General features: G+C 36.3%; 2 protein-coding genes across 3 annotated transcripts in view; one reads left to right on the top strand and one right to left on the bottom strand.

Moving 5' to 3' along the window:
* Nucleotides 1-11723, top strand: part of LOC112046846 (klarsicht protein) — a 326360-nt gene extending 314637 nt beyond the window's left edge. For both annotated transcript variants that reach the window (XM_052888461.1, XM_052888459.1), the window contains 6 exons: nt 1083-1261; nt 3096-3247; nt 4015-4219; nt 5081-5242; nt 6586-6683; nt 7269-11723. In XM_052888461.1, coding sequence (XP_052744421.1) covers nt 1083-1261; nt 3096-3247; nt 4015-4219; nt 5081-5242; nt 6586-6683; nt 7269-7509 — 1037 coding nt within the window. In that variant the 3' untranslated portion in view covers nt 7510-11723. The remainder of the gene's footprint in view (nt 1-1082; nt 1262-3095; nt 3248-4014; nt 4220-5080; nt 5243-6585; nt 6684-7268) is intronic.
* Nucleotides 11497-16200, bottom strand: LOC112046857 (uncharacterized). Its single transcript, XM_024083678.2, has 2 exons — nt 15900-16200; nt 11497-12884 (listed from the first exon to the last, which is right to left on the bottom strand). The coding sequence occupies exons 1-2, from the start codon at nt 16081-16083 to the stop codon at nt 12274-12276; spliced, it is 795 nt and encodes a 264-aa protein (XP_023939446.2). The 5' UTR covers nt 16084-16200; the 3' UTR covers nt 11497-12273.
* Between the last annotated feature and the right edge of the window lie 693 nt (nt 16201-16893).

The following is a 16893-nucleotide window of genomic DNA, read 5'->3' as shown; positions in this document are numbered from 1 at the left end:
TTTAGAGCATTTTGATCTGGTGGTAGGTATTGGCCATGGCTAGTTACCAGCAAAGACGTAATACCATAAATTTACGGTAGAAACCGTGATATGAATTTGTAGAATAAAATTGTACCTCTTCCAAGTAAGCCCGCTTCTATCTTGGACTGCATCGTCACTTAACACCAGGTGAGATAGCAGTCAAGGACTAACTTATCATAGAAGCGGTAGGAAACAGACGGCTCAGTACCTTTGTGTTTGGAAGTCTCTATAAAAGACTTATGGTCATCAGTGGAAGTCCTTCGGCTTATGAAGATGATATAAATGAAGATAGATTGATAAATAAAAAACAAAACTATGTCCAATTATGAAATCTATCAGAATAAAATGAAAGAATGTTTAATTTTTTCTTATGTCACAATTTTTTAAGGTTAAATGAGCGATCACCCTTAGCCGCATTGTGCTTATCAAAAGGTTAAATATTTGCATAGCTATCTACTGTGTATCTCCGTTATACGTGAGCAAATGTACAAATGGCAATTCATACATTGCGAAATAGTGACAAAGAAAATTCGCATTCAGTGTTCAGTTCGTTGTTCTACTTATGGTTCATTCTTTTGCTCTGCGGATTCAGAGAAATTTCAACTACTGAAATTAACGACATAATTCTGAAGTTATTTTAAACGAAATTTTTCTTCAACCTATATAAATTATCCAGCGGCTCCACGCAACCTATGTCTACTTATCTAGTAGTTGATCGACCATTATTACGCTTTATGGTGCAGGGTTGCCATTCCAACCCAATGGTTATGCTTATCCTTCCCAATACTAATTTTTGACTCATTGATTTCTTTGTCCTTAACTTTGGTTTTTTTGCGAATTCCTCATTTGCGATTTCAGGCACGCAGAGATAGATTTGGAATTTTAAATCATTACCGGCAACACGCAATGATCAAAGACTTTTCGTCTTTTTTGCTTCCAAAGTGCGATGCAATCAGGCCAATGGTTATCAACCGCTAGTTCTCGTATTCAAGTCGAGATTCCTATTCATTACCTCCTATTATTTTCTAATCAAAATCTAATTAACAATTTTTGTCCTCCAGCTGTGTCAGCAAGATGGTCGGCGTTGCGAGCGGCCGCCATACGGCGCGGCAGCGCGCGTCGTCTGCGGCGCGAGATCGCAGCGCTACGGGAGACCCTTGACGATGTCTGCGAGCCTGGTGACTGCGCGCCGCAACCGCACACCAGGGCACAGCTGAACAGGAGGATCGAGGAGCTCAAGGTAAAGAAAACTCTATATAAATCCTCATGTAACTTGACCGATTTATAAGAGACTCTTGACGATGTCTGCGAACCTGGTAACAAGACGCCCCAGGCGCACAAGAGGGCACAGCTGAACAGGAGGATTGAGGAGCTCAAGGAAAGGGAAACTCCATATAAAACCTCATGTAACTTGCAACTTGGCTTGGTATATTCATAAGAAACTCTTGACGATGTCTGCAAGCCTGGTAACAAGGCGCCGCAGGCGCACACCAGGGCGTTGTTGAACCGGAGGCTCGAGGAGCTCAAGGTAAAGAAAACTCCACATAAAACCTCATATAACTCGCAACTTGGCTTGGTATATACCTATTCATAATAAACTCTTGACGATGTCTGCGAGCCTCGTAACACGGCGCCCCAGGCGCACACCAGGGTACAGGGGTCTTTGTTGGGAGGATTGAGGAGCTAAAGGTAAAGGAAACTCCATAAAAAACCTCATGTTGCTTGCAAATCTGGATAAACTTGAAAGCTTAGCAAAACTCTCTTGAAGATGAATCCGATCCTAGTATTTTATTACAAAAATCAAATAACAATATTGAAAAGGCTTACAGGATTTAATGGTCTGGTGTTATCGTCTGAATTCGACGGATTTTCGCGGAAAATCGCATAATCGCTTAACTTAATCATCTTATTATACTCGTACATCGAAAATCGTTTTATGTACAAAACTAAAATATGTCAGGGAGGTAGTTTATAGTTAGTTATCCACTAAGAACGGATTTTGCGATAGTGCTGGATTAAATAGATCTAAGGGCGGACGAAGTCGCTAGCGCTAGCGGCGATATTAGTAACTAGCTGACACCGCACGGTTTCATCCGCGTGGTTCCGTTCACGTAGGAATATGGGGATAATAGCCTATAGCCTTTCTCGATAAATGGGCTATCTAATACTGAAAAAAAAAATTCAAAACAAACAAACAAACTCTTCAGCTTTATAATATTAGTATAGATTGCGATTAACTTCTGAAAAGTAGGTAACGCATGCTTGCATAACACACGTAGCTTATTTAATATTACTTGAGTATATATTAAATAACCTACATAAATGCTTGGCAAAGGTTATTATCGATTCAGCCAAATGTAAAAATGCTTCTGATTTATCACACTCAATCAATTTATTGTTATACAACCTGTTACAAGTGTTCTGGCAACCTCTCAACGGGTAGAAGTAGGTACATATGAATTGGAGCGCGTGATGTGAATCAAGTTTACCGGCGTGTAAAACAACTGTCAGATATCTGATAGGACTGGTTTTATATTCAACCGCTTACCAACTATGAGCTCTTTTAATATGAACGAGTATTCTCTGGCCTATTAAAGATTTATCTGTACCAACTAATATTATAAAGACTTAGCAGACTCCAAAGTAGATGCAAAAAACCCAATGTCAAACAAAGGGTCTGATTCAGAATATTTGTCAGGACAACATATACAAATCAAACTGTAGTAAAATAAGACCCAATGGCAGAGAATTACCTTGAGTGGAGTCGCGCACTTGTGACGCGTTGTGTGTACGGTTAAAGACGTCAGTTAACTAACCCTCCCCTTTTCCACTCAAGTCACTCCCCCCGCCTATCCCAAGTACCCATAAAGAATTACACAACAAAAATGTAGCCGGCTCGAACTTCACAAATATACGAAACACAAATCGTTTATGCCAACCGATCGCTACCCCTCTCTAACTCCCTACTCTTTACGGAAACTAGTCGCACAAGCTAACACGAGATCGAGCGAAGTCATAACCGTCTCTGACTACTATTTCTTCAATACATATAATAATGAATCTGTCGTTCACAGGAGCGTCTCTCCCGCCTGCTGGAGTGCAAGGTGTCGATGCTGAAGCTGACGGTGTCGGTGCGGCGCGCGCTGGGCGAGCTGGAGTCGGACGACAGCGGGCTCACCGCCGACCTCACCGCGCTGCTGGCCGCCTGGGACGACGCGCACCAACGGTGAATAACACTTTGCTTTACACTAAGGGCTCCTGCCCACGGGCCACCAGCCACAACCATATAACGCCGCTACCGGCATATTTCGTGTAGTAATTCATCCTCCTCTTTACAAGTAAGTAAAGATGCAATCTAAGATGGAAGATCTTAAATTGAAATTTTTGGCAACTGCATTTTTAAAAATATTTTGTAAAACTTCCGTAATGTTTTTAAAAGTTTTTCTTTTTACTATTATCCGAAAATGGTAAAAATTTGACAGTTTTTTTGTAGAGCATTGACAAGATCTGTTGAATTTTTCCTGCCTTCGAAATTAAGTTTAATTGACCAAGTTTGAGGAACAAGAGTTTAAGCTTAAAATGGAAATTTTAAAAACCAACTTTAATTGTTTTTTTAATAAAAAAAATGTATCACCTTTCATCATTATCATTCGGCTCACTGCTGATTATGACGTGTTAGGCCAATAGTCCACCACGCTGGCCCAATGCGGATTGGCAGACTTCACACACGCAGAGAATTAAGAGAATCCTCTGGTATGCAGGTTTCCTCACGATGTTTTCCTTTACCGTTTGAGACATTAAATTAAATATCACTTATTTCTTAAAATGCCCCAAAACCCACATCCTCAGGAATCGGAGGCAGAGTCATATCCACTGGGCTTTAATCCTAGAGATTATACAGAGAGAACAATAGGAAATTTTCTAATCAAAATTTGAATGCTTATAATTTACGATTAACAAATTTTTTTTTAATTGATTGTTATCTCTTTCCAGCACATCAAACGAGCTGCTGTCACTAGAGAAGGCGGTATGCGCGTGGGCCGAGTGGGAGAGCGCGCTACGCGAGCTACAGGGCGCCTTGCGCGGGGACCTTGCCACGCTTCAAGCGCTGCACGACCGCGGCACAGCGCTGGCGGACCACTCTGAGCTGGCCGCGCATATCAGACAACTCGCTGCATCGCTTCTGGATAAGAAAAAGGTAGCGCTTTATTTGCTTTTTCCATCGAATTCAAGGGCTCTTGCAGATTGTTAATGTTTTGTGTGTCTAGCTTACAGATCGCGAGATAATGTCTTAATATAGAGCGAGAGTTTCATTAAAGACAGAGTTATATGTTGGAATAAGGTATTGGGGTTGACAGTGGGGATTTGGGCGGGAAATTTGTAGGAATTACATGTAGCTCTTTTTTTATTTTCTTTAATTTGCTGTATCATACAATTTTATTGTATAAAGTAGGATGCATTTTATCACAGTAATATTAGAAAGGTGAAAGTTTGTATGTATGTGTGAAAATGTGTAAGTATGTTTGTTCCTCTTTTACGCTGCGGCTACTGAAGCGATTTGGCTGAAATTTGGAATGGAAATAGATTTTACTCTGGATTAACACATGGGCTACTTTTCATTCCGGGAAAATCCATGGTTCTCGCGGGTTTTGTGAAAAACTGAATTCCACGCGGACGAAGTCGCGGGCGTCCGCTAGTTGTATATAAATCTGTATAGGTGCACGTGAAAGAGTGATGTTGATCAAGAGTGCTCTAAGTGATTAATTATATTTTCTCGCTGGACTTATCAAGGCAAACTTCGCCTTACTAAAGCATGACTTGACTAAGGACCGACTGGCAGACAATGAAGGACGTGGACTATATTTAGCCACGTTCGCCCTAATAGGGAAAATTTTAGGCTTTACGCAAAAACGTGTTCATCTTAGGACGCTTGACAGTAAGCGTGAGAGAAAGAGAAGCCAGAAAGAGGGCGCGGTAACGCGTTACGTTACGAAATAACTTACCCTCCCATAAGAAGTTATCACTTCAATGAAAGTATCTACAGTGTGATTGTTTGCAGGGTGGGTCGACATGTGACTCGCTATCGGACTCGGGTATATCGGATGGCGACAGCGAAGGCGCCGGTTGCCGCGCGCGTCGCCTCAGCGCACTGCGAGAGCTCGCGCAGCGTCTTCAGGCCGCGCTGGCGCCTAACTCACCTGCACACCGGGCCATTGCCAAGGTACAGTCTTATTTACTTATCTAGGTACTGACTATTCATTCCTCAATACCTCAGTGTCTGAAGACGGAAGTCTTCGAACATTGCATGCTGCCATAGATAACTTGCATGTACCTCCAACTTTTCAGTTGTGTGCATTTTAAGAAATTAAATGTCACGTGTCTCAAACGGTGAAGGAAAACATCGTGAGGAAACCTACATACCAGAGAATTATCTTAATTCTTTGCGTGTGTGAAGTCTACCAATCCGCATTGGGCCAGCGTGGTGGACTATTGGCCTTACCCCTCTTATTCTGAGAGGAGACTCGAGCTCAGCAGTGAGCCGAATATGGGTTAACGACGACGATAGTCTTATTTACTTATCTAGGTACTGACTATTCATTCCTCAATTCCTCAGTGTCCGAAGACGAAAGTCTTCAAACATTGCTTGTTGCCATTGATAACTTACGGATTCGAGGCTTGGTCGCTAACTAGGAGCCTTAAGAAGACGAAAAGCTACTAAAAGAGGGCGATGGAGCGAGCTATGTTTGGAGTTTTACTACGTGATCGAATCAGATATGAGGAGATCCGCAGAAGAATCAAAGTCACTGACATAGCTCATAGCGAGTCGTGAAGTGAAGAGCCGATGTACATTGGGGTCCTAAGGACCTGAAATGGCGACCCCACAACAGAAAGCGTAGTGTTAGTAGACCCCACTGGGTGGACCGAGGATATCTAGCGAGATGACGATGAGCGATGATGAGAGCTCGAGAACTTGATGTGTCCGTGTCCGTGCAAGAGGCCTATGTTTAGCAGTGGGTATCCATCGGCTAATAATGATGATGATGAACTAATCATTCGCTACCTATAAACCGCATAAAACAAAGCTCAGAGTTACTCAGTGGTCGACGCAGAGAGATATATTCGAAGAATCTTTCCGTGTCGGATCCGAATTTTCCTGAATTTTCTCAAAAGTCCACTATTACCTAGCTTAGTTCAACCTGTCGTTAGAAATGAGCGGAGTTCGAAGAGCCGATGGATGGTTTTAAAGTCGGAAAACGAAAAGTCGCTGGGAGTAGCTTTACACAGACTGCTCAAGATGTGTTTGGAAGTCCCTACAATATGCCTATGTCTAGCAGTTGAGGGCCGTCGGTGATATGATAAATCAGTCGCATATACAGCATTACCAGAGTGCACGCAAAAACGCAATTAAACACCTTTTCTTTCGACCTGACTTGTTGCCATTAATATGTAGAAGGTTGTATGCATTTTGGGATCTTCTACAATCAATATCTATGATCTAACATAACAAGAATCATTAATCAGTTAGTTTGACATGTATTACCTAATCTTAATGTATTATTTCAGCGCATGGAACAAACCGAGAACGAGGTGAAAACTTTGCAAGAGTCGTGTCGAGCGCTCGTCGAACAGAGCATCCCGGACTTGAAGATAGACGATGTGACGTGAGTTGACTTCAATAATTTCTACTTTGATCTTGTACAAGAACATTAGTGACGTATTAGTATAATACTATAGGGATTACGGTCCCTACTTCAGAATATATACGGAATGGCAAAAAAGGGGTCCTCGAGACTGGTTATTATATGCAGCGTGTATAGGAGATAGATAGTAGACAGATCTCTGAAACTGTCAGCAGACATACTCGTAAAGACTTGGGTATAGGACAGGTAGAAATATTTCTATTTCCATGTAGAGGTTACCTAACGGATTTTTAACTTTAAAAAAAAAGGGAGGGAGATAATTTTGAAAGACTGATCTTTGAACAGAATTTTCAAGTTCCGCCTTTTTTCAACGAGGTCGAATCGAAGTCAATTTTAAATTCTTTATTGAGCTTAACAATTCAATCAAGTAGACACAAACAGCTGATAGTTAGTTGATATTTACATTTTATAGAGATAAAGATTGTGAAGTTGTAATGTAATGGGAAAAAAAATTATGATTATTTTTCCAAATACCTTCATTTTCACCGAGGAAATATTTATTTATTAGTAAACAAGAGAAATGAAAGTTTTTTTTGCATTTTATAGGAGCGACCACGTGGTCGCCGTGTCGAAAAGCAAGACCGGCTCGGGTGACCCCGACTACAACCCGCGCAGTGGGTGGGTGTGGCGCGTGCTGCGCTCCTCCATACCCATCCAGCTGTGTCTGGTCGCGCTGCTGCTGGCCGCCTGGCTGGTCGAGCGGCCGAGGTGCTGCGACGCGCTCAACTCGCTCGCCCAGACCCTGACCCCGCAGCTGCGCTACGTCAGGGGGCCGCCGCCGGTGTGAACGCCCCTTCACAACACCCCCTGTGTACATTGATGACAGCTGTCAATGTGACAGCTAATGTTGTTCCACTATACCGGTATGTTGTATATCGATATGTTATTGTTGTGTTTATCGGTAAGTCTATGTCGGGCCGATGATGATTTGTACATAATAATATGTCAAGTATTGATTTAGTAGGAGACGTGGCTTTTGCGTTATTTTAAGCTAGTCGAACGACTAAATGACAGCTGTCAATGTGACAGTTACATAAGTACATATCGGTAAGTGTCTATTGAATAGAAGCATGCGTTACTTTTAGGTCACTGGCTGGTCGAGCGATTGCGGTCAAGTCGTAATGACATGTAAAACACAATGTCAACGTGTCAGTTAAATTTGTTATATAATATATAACTTGCCTGCAAGTGTTTGTAATGTGAATTATAAATATGACTATTAGGTGTTATGTTGCTAAGGTTCACAATGTACGATGAATGATAATAATTAATTAATTTTGCTTGTTCCGCGAAAGCTTTCCTTAGAAAGATTCGATATTCTTTTACCAACTAATTAGTGATGGCGCATAATATAGCAAAATAAATTGATTATTCATTGCAAATATGTTAACTATAATTATGGTATTGTCATTTTTTTCATACATTTCTATGTATCGATAAGTATATTGAAACGTCGATTTATCATTTACAAATTACGTATTAAATTACGTACGCATATGGACGGTATCTTAACTAATTAAGTTAAGTAGTAAATTTAAAAGATCTGTCAAAAAGTCGTCATATGTAGGCGTTATCGTTACTAATGTATCGATAGATTTTTAAAAAAGACTTGGAATTGCAACGTGTATTACACACTTAACGTGTGATGACAAAAAATATCGATATAATATCATATCATATCACTGTGATATCTATATATTATATTCGATTAATATCACGTGACTTTTACGATTTTGTCGATTTATTATATTGGCATTGGCCAAGAGTACTTCAGCTATGCTGATTTGAATGATTTTACTTAATGGAGCGAAGAATTTTATAATGTATGGACAATGACATATATCATATAGATGGATTAGACGGTTTTGATATTTGAAATATAAAATATGTAATCGAAACCTTTGACTAATCTATTTATTGATATTGAAACCTGTTTAAAGTGAAGGCCTAGAAAGGTGGTTTTGCTAGAACAATAAACTATAAATAATGTTCGAACGCGAATGAGGAATATGTTTATCACTTAGCGTGAGTCTTTTTATTTTAAGGTTGTGACAGTTGTAACATCAATTTAGTGTTGTGCTATTATTTTATTTTATCGATTATATTTTTTGCGGTAAATTAGAGTACACGGTTCGGTTTCGGAGGTTTAGTTCATACTAAAAAAAAAAAGGAATGAACAATGAGACACTTGTGTGTGTGGTAGTGGACTAAAATTTTTGAAGTTATTTAGAAATAAAAATAACTATAAAAAAGTATTCTAACATCAATTTGAGTATTAATTAGGACGAGGTGTGGTGTTATTTAAAAACATTTTTCTACAATATGTAGCTTATTTATAGGTACCTAATTATAATTCGTGCATTTTATTAGGACCAGGCTTAATATTAGAGAAATTGCTCACAGCAAAAGTTCAAATATTCAAACGGAAAAGCGTTCCCAAAATAATATCATCTGTATCAGATGAAGTTCAAATTAGTTGTTTTGTTTTAGTAATAATTTACTAACAATTGACATTATTAATAAGTTTCTAAGTATACCTATTTTTAGTACAATTAATAAATAGGTTACTACTTGATAAGAGTGTGTTTGCGCTTTGTACGGTCGAAGTTTTTTTGATGTTTCATGTACCTTCTTAACTTTATGACTAAGTAAACTTTTCTTCTCCTATTTTAGCATTAAAATTGTCTCGAACCAGTAAACTATTACGTACGCAGTATGAAAATAAATTATTAATGTCAATAAAAATAAAATAAATAATGTTCACTAAAGTTAACTATAAAATAGTTAAAGATAAAGTTATATATTAATAATTAACGACATATATATTTATAATGCGACCAATTTTAATGCTAAAAAAGTATATAACTACTAATATTTTTATTTTATTTGTGAGCACTTTCAGAGGCATTCAGTATTTTATCAGAATGTTTAAAAATTTTCTAGTATTTTTATATAAGTCATATACATATATCTAAATCCTCTTTATATGCCTTATTAGATACATATATACATATATCATATCTTTAAATAAATAAGCTACACATCTCATACTTGCATATCGGGTTGTTAAGTAAGTTCAATCCTGTTTGAAAAGCTCTTCTTGACTGGAAAATTATTTGAATTTCCATTTAAAATAATTTATAATAATAATATATACGATATATAAACGATAAACCGTCTGTTTCTTTTGCTAAATATATAATAATAAATCATTATTCTCATTCACTTCCTTATTTATAAAAAAAAGTTAAAACAAATAACAAAACTGTTTATATTACAGAACCTGCTTCTTTTTTAAAGTCGGTTAAGAAGAGCTATTGTTCAATAAAAAGTTTTGAAAGAGATAAAAAGCTACCTATAATAAAAATAAATATTACCTAAATTTTCAATTTAAATATGACATTCGACAAAATTCGACATGTCTATCACTTAGTGTGATTGATTAAATTGTAATTTTTAATTTAAAATGCATTAAATTCAATTCAATGTGTAAAAATCAAATAATTGCTATAACAACCCTCTCTCAACTGTGTCATTTTAGAAAATAATTATGTAGTACATCATACACTAAGACAGAAGACTGATAACATGAAAGTATGACATTGCTTTTATATAATATTTATATTATAAATTCTATTAATATTTTCGAGCACTTTAATTATTTTAATTGATATTCTCTTTATTGTTTGTAATGGATGACTTTTCTTGTTTTACTTTTACAAAACAAACTATTTATTACGTAAAATGTTGGCGTACGTAAAATCAATGCGATAGATTTTATACACTTTGATCATTGTAGATTTAATTTTTTATCGTACTACCCTAAAATATCTGGACCTATAGATAACATAAAAGATATCTATTATAAAATGTGACAAAACTAGATTATATTTTAAATTTTTAGACATTTATTATATTATTTATTTTAACTACTTAATTCGTGAACGTGGTGCCTTAATAAAAATTACAACTTAACATGTCTGTTATAAAAATAAAATCTACAATGTGACAGTGCTTAAAATTAAAAAAATATATCTACTTCATAACTACGTCATGTTACCTTTATTTATTAATTTTGTATGCGAATATTATTGTAATGAATATTATTATTAATGTTTTCAATGATATAATATAATATGATGAATATAATTCTTTATATATTATATTATGTATCGATTTTGTTATCGTTGATTTATATACGACTACGTATTGTCAACCGTATTATGTTTTGATTCAAATAATGCATGTTATGTCTGTATTAGGTTTTCTTCTAAGTTTTTATAGTGTAAGTGACATTTTTGCGGTAAAATTAATGTATAAAATATATTTTATTATTAATACAGAGTAGTATTAGTATATAGGTAATATTGTAGAATTAATTTTGCCGTATAGAAAAGGATAGAAAATGGAGGAACATTTTTTAGGTGTAGTAACACTGAATAAATTTTCCCGCCAAATAAATCAATTTGTAATACTTAGGTACATAAATTGAGTATTTAATTTTAAACTAAAGTTACATTAACACGATATGGGTATAATTTCTTTAGGCAAAAGGAATAAGTTATAAATTTAAAAAAAAATATTATTGCGAGGACATTTGGTCATCCCTATAAATTTTTTTTTTTTCAATACGTATTTGTTCCCTGCAAGAAGGGGGAGTCTTTTGCCGCCTAACATTTTTTTTCCATTTTACTTAATAATTATCTATGGTCCATAGATTGTACTGTATTCACGATACTTTTGAATAATAAAAAAGAAGAATTACTGTTTATTGACCTTCCTAGATAAGATCGTGAAGATTGCCTTTATTTTGTGTCATATTTCCTGTAACTATCTAATTTAGTTTTAAAATAAAATAAAAAAGGTTTGAATGAGACATGTTATGATCGTGCATTTAATTTTTTTTCATAATATAACGGAAGGGAGCATAATATAGGTTGCATAACATCATGTTGGATTTTTGAATTGAAAGTAATAAAAAATAAAAAAAGTTTTTGAATATCACTTTGTTTTATTGCTCGAATTACCTACCCTGAAGCAATTTCATATTAGCTTCTATTTGGTTGTTTACGTATCTCTACACTATCTTTCTCTATATAAACATATATATATTTGACATACAAGATCAGAGATCTGCGTTTGACCGAATAGATTTTAAATGAATATTAAATGATTACAAAGTATTTAAATGCAAAACTAAAAATTTCAACTCTATTATATAAAAAACAATTGTACTTTAAATATTTATATAAAAATTATTATCTGTACTTTAAATAAAATCTAATAAAATAATCAAACATGAAATTGGATGATTAAAGAGGAACAGCAAATCATAATATAATAATTGTTTCCATTTTTTCAGTCTCAGCTAATTTCCGGAAGTACTCAATTCATATGGTTTTCATAGCTATGTCATAATATGCCTGGATGACATGCCATATAGGCTTCGTTTACCATAATCATATTTAATAATAAAAGATCCAAAAAATCAGGAATTCCGGACGGAGTCGCGATAATCTGCCCGTCATAAAACACTTCTTTAAAGTTCTACTCAATCTTCTCCACCAGGTTCTTTCTTAACAGTTACTAATTCCGGTACCGGTTTAGATATATTCTGAACTACTGGCTCCACGTATACTTCAGTGAAACGAGCTTGTTGCTGTGCTATGTCATTCTCAACAGCTTCCAGCTCTTTTAGAATCATCTCTTGGATCTTGCAACGCAATTTAAGCTTTCTCATCAAGGGTATATTCTTCACATACGGTAGTAGACTTTCGAAGAACTGTTGGTCATCGTAATTCCTTTCTTGATAATTTTCAGCTTCTGGTATTTCTTTGATCCTTTCTACTTCGAGTTCAATTCTTGGAGCAATGTTTCGTGGTTTCTTTCTTGGAGGTTGGCTTGCACATGAATCGGAATCTGAATTGGGTTTGTCGTCTGTATTATCCTCCAGCGTTTCCCCAATAGATGAGTTGCTATCTTCGTTCTCTACCCGCACCCTATCTCCGATTCCTTCTAATCCTGGGGAGCAGTGCTTTAAAAATGACAGCTGGTCGTAGAATTGCCACGTTATGGTGGACATCTGATCCCCACAGTCGCTTTTCCTGTGGACCTTTATGAAGTACGCTCGCAGGTTTTTCCATCTCGTCTTTATTGATGTAACTGAAAAAAAAAACGAGTAGGTAAGTATGTTATATAGGTAAGTATATTTAAAAAGCCAAACTCTTATACAACTACCTATTCCAAGACCATGAATCCAAACACGATGGGTTTATTTTGTTTAGTTGAAGAGTTCCCATATTGCAATATGAACATCGAAACTAAATACCTGTTCAGTTATACTGTAGACATTCTAACACCACATTCTAACTAACGATAATTGAGTCTAAAGGTTCCATGGTGCTATAGTGTTGCGCCACACAAGCACAATTTATCTATGTGTAGAAAAATATGTATTAGGTACTTAAGTAAATAAAAGACAAAAAAATAGGTATATTAAAATAAAATAATTAACGAGTTTTTTTTTTGGGGTCTGGATATTGGTAACATTAACATTATTATCAAAGAGCTCTGAATTATGTATTGAAGCATGTCGACACATGCTTCAATACATAATACATGATTCTGACGCGCTTTGGTTTCTGAAAATACCGGAAATTCACGAGCATCTACAAATGCCAACAGTGAAAGAAGAAATAAAATCCATTACCAAGAACTACAAAACTAGACTCAGAAAGCATCCGAATCACCTGGCTATTCAATTAACTATACCACAGGCTATTCGACGATTGAAAATACGGCAAATTTTTGATTATAAGCCACATGGAGCTTCTCCGGCTGAGGAATGTTGATTTTAATCGCCAAATTTTCCTACAACTAATAGTCTGCCGAGCGACTGATCGCATGAGAATAACAGAACAAAAAAATCGTTTTTTTTTTGTTTAATTCGGCCAAGCTCTTATAACAGAGACTGACGGTCAGCATTTTAATATAATCCTAATAAATAAATGCGAAAGGTCATTCATCACGAAATCTCCACACAACAAAGATACAAAGATTAAATTTGGCAGGGAGGTAGTCTTTATAGGTAAGTTACTGAGGTATCCGCTAAGAACGGATTTTGCGATAGGGCCGAATTAAAGAGGTCTAGGGGCGGTCGAAGTCGCGTTTGTGCTAGACCGTAAAAACTCTGAAAGCACGTAAGGTATTATAATTATGCCGTTGGCCAGAGGGCCTGTGGCAGTCTGATACTGTCACTATCGCGTTAACGTAAACGCGAATTTCTAAGGAATTGAAATAGCGCCATCTAGTGGCACTACTGCACAACTGTTTCAATTCCATATAAATTCGCGTTTACGTCAACGCGATAGTAACAGTATGAAAATATTGAAAACTCCCACTAGGCACACAGTTAATAAGATTAACATCTATAATCATTACAGAATACGATTGCTTGTAGTTATTAGTATAAACTCTATACTATACTTAAACTACGTAGGTAGATACACTAAATTTATAGTTTAGTGTACCTCCTCCTATTCCCGTAAATCGATCCCCCAACGCACGGAATTGGTCTGCGCGCGTCCCGCCAGACCTGCAGTACCTATACCTAATACAATAACCTCCCATCTTAAGGTAGCCATTGACGGTCAATTATTCTCACGTTTCGGAAAAGCAAACGGCAGTACCCACGCGGCATACTACACAAGTCATGTACGCAGAGACCCACATATACAGAAACGTAAGAATAATTGATCGTTTGTGGCTATCATTTTAGTTAGCTTTACATTTATAAATTAATTAATTGTTTAGGATGGCTAAACCACACAAATATTTAGAAAGGATTTAACTATTTAACCTGTTTACGAATCTGAAAAAAACGAGTTGAAATAGCGTAAAGACTAGAGAGGGTTCCGTAGTGTAGGAATGACTTTGTTTCTAAGACCAAGGAAACTAAAAAGCTTTCATTGAGTTCGATCGATCTCTGTCCGTTGGACTACTGTCACCAAAGATTTTATTCCAATTAAATATGCCACTAACGCGTCGAAACTGAGACGAACAAAAGTGGCTAATTGTCTTAATTTCATGTCGTATAGTAAACAACGAAAGTTATTTAAACAAATGTTACCTAAATATTGTTTACAATGTCGAGTTGTGTGTTTAGTAAATGTGTAAAAACTATATATACACTCTCGTAAATATATATTGTAACAAAACACATTATTGTGCATTTACGCGCTTAGTAGCTAAATTCGAATACATTTTTTACGGTGGTTTTGTACGCACGTAACATATCTATAGTATAAAATATCATAGACTGTCCCTACTGTCATAGCCGCAGATGAGGAGGCGATACCAATAACTCATCGATTCTACAAAATATTATAGAGTGGTAAAGCTTATGAGTTTGTGAGGTTGTAATCTACTGAACTGATTTGAAAATTCTTTTGCCAATAGATATTTTATACCCTTATTTTTACGGGGACGGGAACCACAAAGATGAAACCGCGGGAAAAGAAATGTTTATAACTTTCATGCTTTTTTAAATACTAAATACAACCCTGATACGAGTCGACTGCCGTTGATTTTATATGTAGGCAGGAAAATGTTGAACCAATAAAAACGACAAGATTTTTATATAACCATGCCAATTACCTATTTGTGAGGTTTTTTTGTGTTGCAAGATTTCAACCTAAAAAACCTAAAAATCAAATAATATACATACTATTACATATTTACCTACATCGATTCGATTCGATTCAATTGTAATTCAAGTCTTATATTAATAACTAGCGGACGCCCGCGACTTCGTCCGCCCTTACAGTAGTATCGCTGTAAAAATGGAGTAACTTCTTCCCAACATTTCACTGCTCTGCTCCTATCGATCGTAGATTGATGAAAAGTATAGTATACCTACTATAACCTGCCCGGGAGTATAAAGAATAATTGTACCAAGTTTCGATAAAATCCGTCGAATAGTTATTGTTTCTCTAACGAACATACCTACAGACAGACAAAAATTTTTCTGATTGCATTTTTGATAGTTATTTTGGAAATATATATTCTACAGATTTATTATAGGTACTTAGTAGTAAGTATTTAATAAAAATATAGGTAGGTAGATAATTTATAGTCAAAGATACCCGTAAACGCATGAATTAGTGAATACCTACTCACCGTCTTTCCCCAATTCAAGCGCAATGCTATGCCACAGTTTCTTTAGCACGACGGAGTTTTTGTGCAACTCGCTAGCCGGGTTCCATAAAGGCTCCCTTTTGTAGACCGCTGAGATGAGTTTTTCGTCGGTGTTATGTGAAAAACGGGGTTTCAAATCAATAGGTAATGGAGTTACTGTGTACATTGTGAGATAATTTAGTTTTGAAGCGAGTCTGAATGTCTACCGACGCGACTGCACGCCTCGCTACACGCTAAGCGACTAGCGAGGCGAGGGGTCGGGGACCGGGGCGCCAGGCGACCCATCCGTGCAGTGCGGCGGTTCTAGAGAATTCCAACGTTAATTTAGTTGAGATCGGTTGCCAGGCGTTTTGCTAATTCTCTGAAATAGAGTCTAGCATATTACTTACTTGCAAAATAAAAAATAAACCTTGGCTGAGTTTGTTGTGGGCTCTTCTCGGACAAAGGCGCCAAAGTTTTGGAACCCTCGTAACTTTAATTTTAAGTTTTCGACTATTATTACCACTATTAGATTACATTAAATTATGACTTGTGAACTAAGCCTAATTGAAATAAATTAATTTTGAATTGAATTTTGAATTACAATAAGTCCCTTTTCATTCCTTGTCTTATGTTTATTAATAGATATTTAAAGGTACTACTAACTTATATTCCTTGAACTTGTTCATTCTTAGGCTCACACTGCGTTACATGAACAAACTCATAACAAAGGGCCCTAATTAAAATTGAAGTGTTTGTCTGTAATTTCAAATTTAACTGTATTTTATCAATATCAAGTCACAGAATCAAGTGCATAAAGTTCATCGATAAAAAATAAGTTTCTCTGTCGAGGATTTATGTTCTAGGCACAGATTAATCAATAATAGTCAGAAAGAGCGTACGGAACACGACGGTGTCGTAGCCGCTCCAAATACAAAATCCAAAAACGAATACAGTCTCGTTCTCGAATTTCTCGACACGTAGCGTCGCAGCAGTA

The sequence above is a fragment of the Bicyclus anynana genome, chromosome 22 (genome assembly GCF_947172395.1).
Source record: "Bicyclus anynana chromosome 22, ilBicAnyn1.1, whole genome shotgun sequence".
NCBI lineage: Eukaryota > Metazoa > Arthropoda > Insecta > Lepidoptera > Nymphalidae > Bicyclus > Bicyclus anynana.
The sequence above is the reverse complement of the archived record's forward strand: the minus strand, read 5'-3'. Positions and strand labels throughout refer to the sequence as shown.

Coding starts and splice junctions, on each gene's coding strand:
- LOC112046857 (XM_024083678.2), bottom strand. CDS start 16,083: ATGTACACAGTAACTCCATTACCTATTGATTTGAAACCCCGTTTTTCA. Junction 12,885..15,899: donor GCTTGAATTGGGGAAAGACG/GTGAGTAGGTAT, acceptor TTTTTTTTTCAG/TTACATCAATAAAGACGAGA.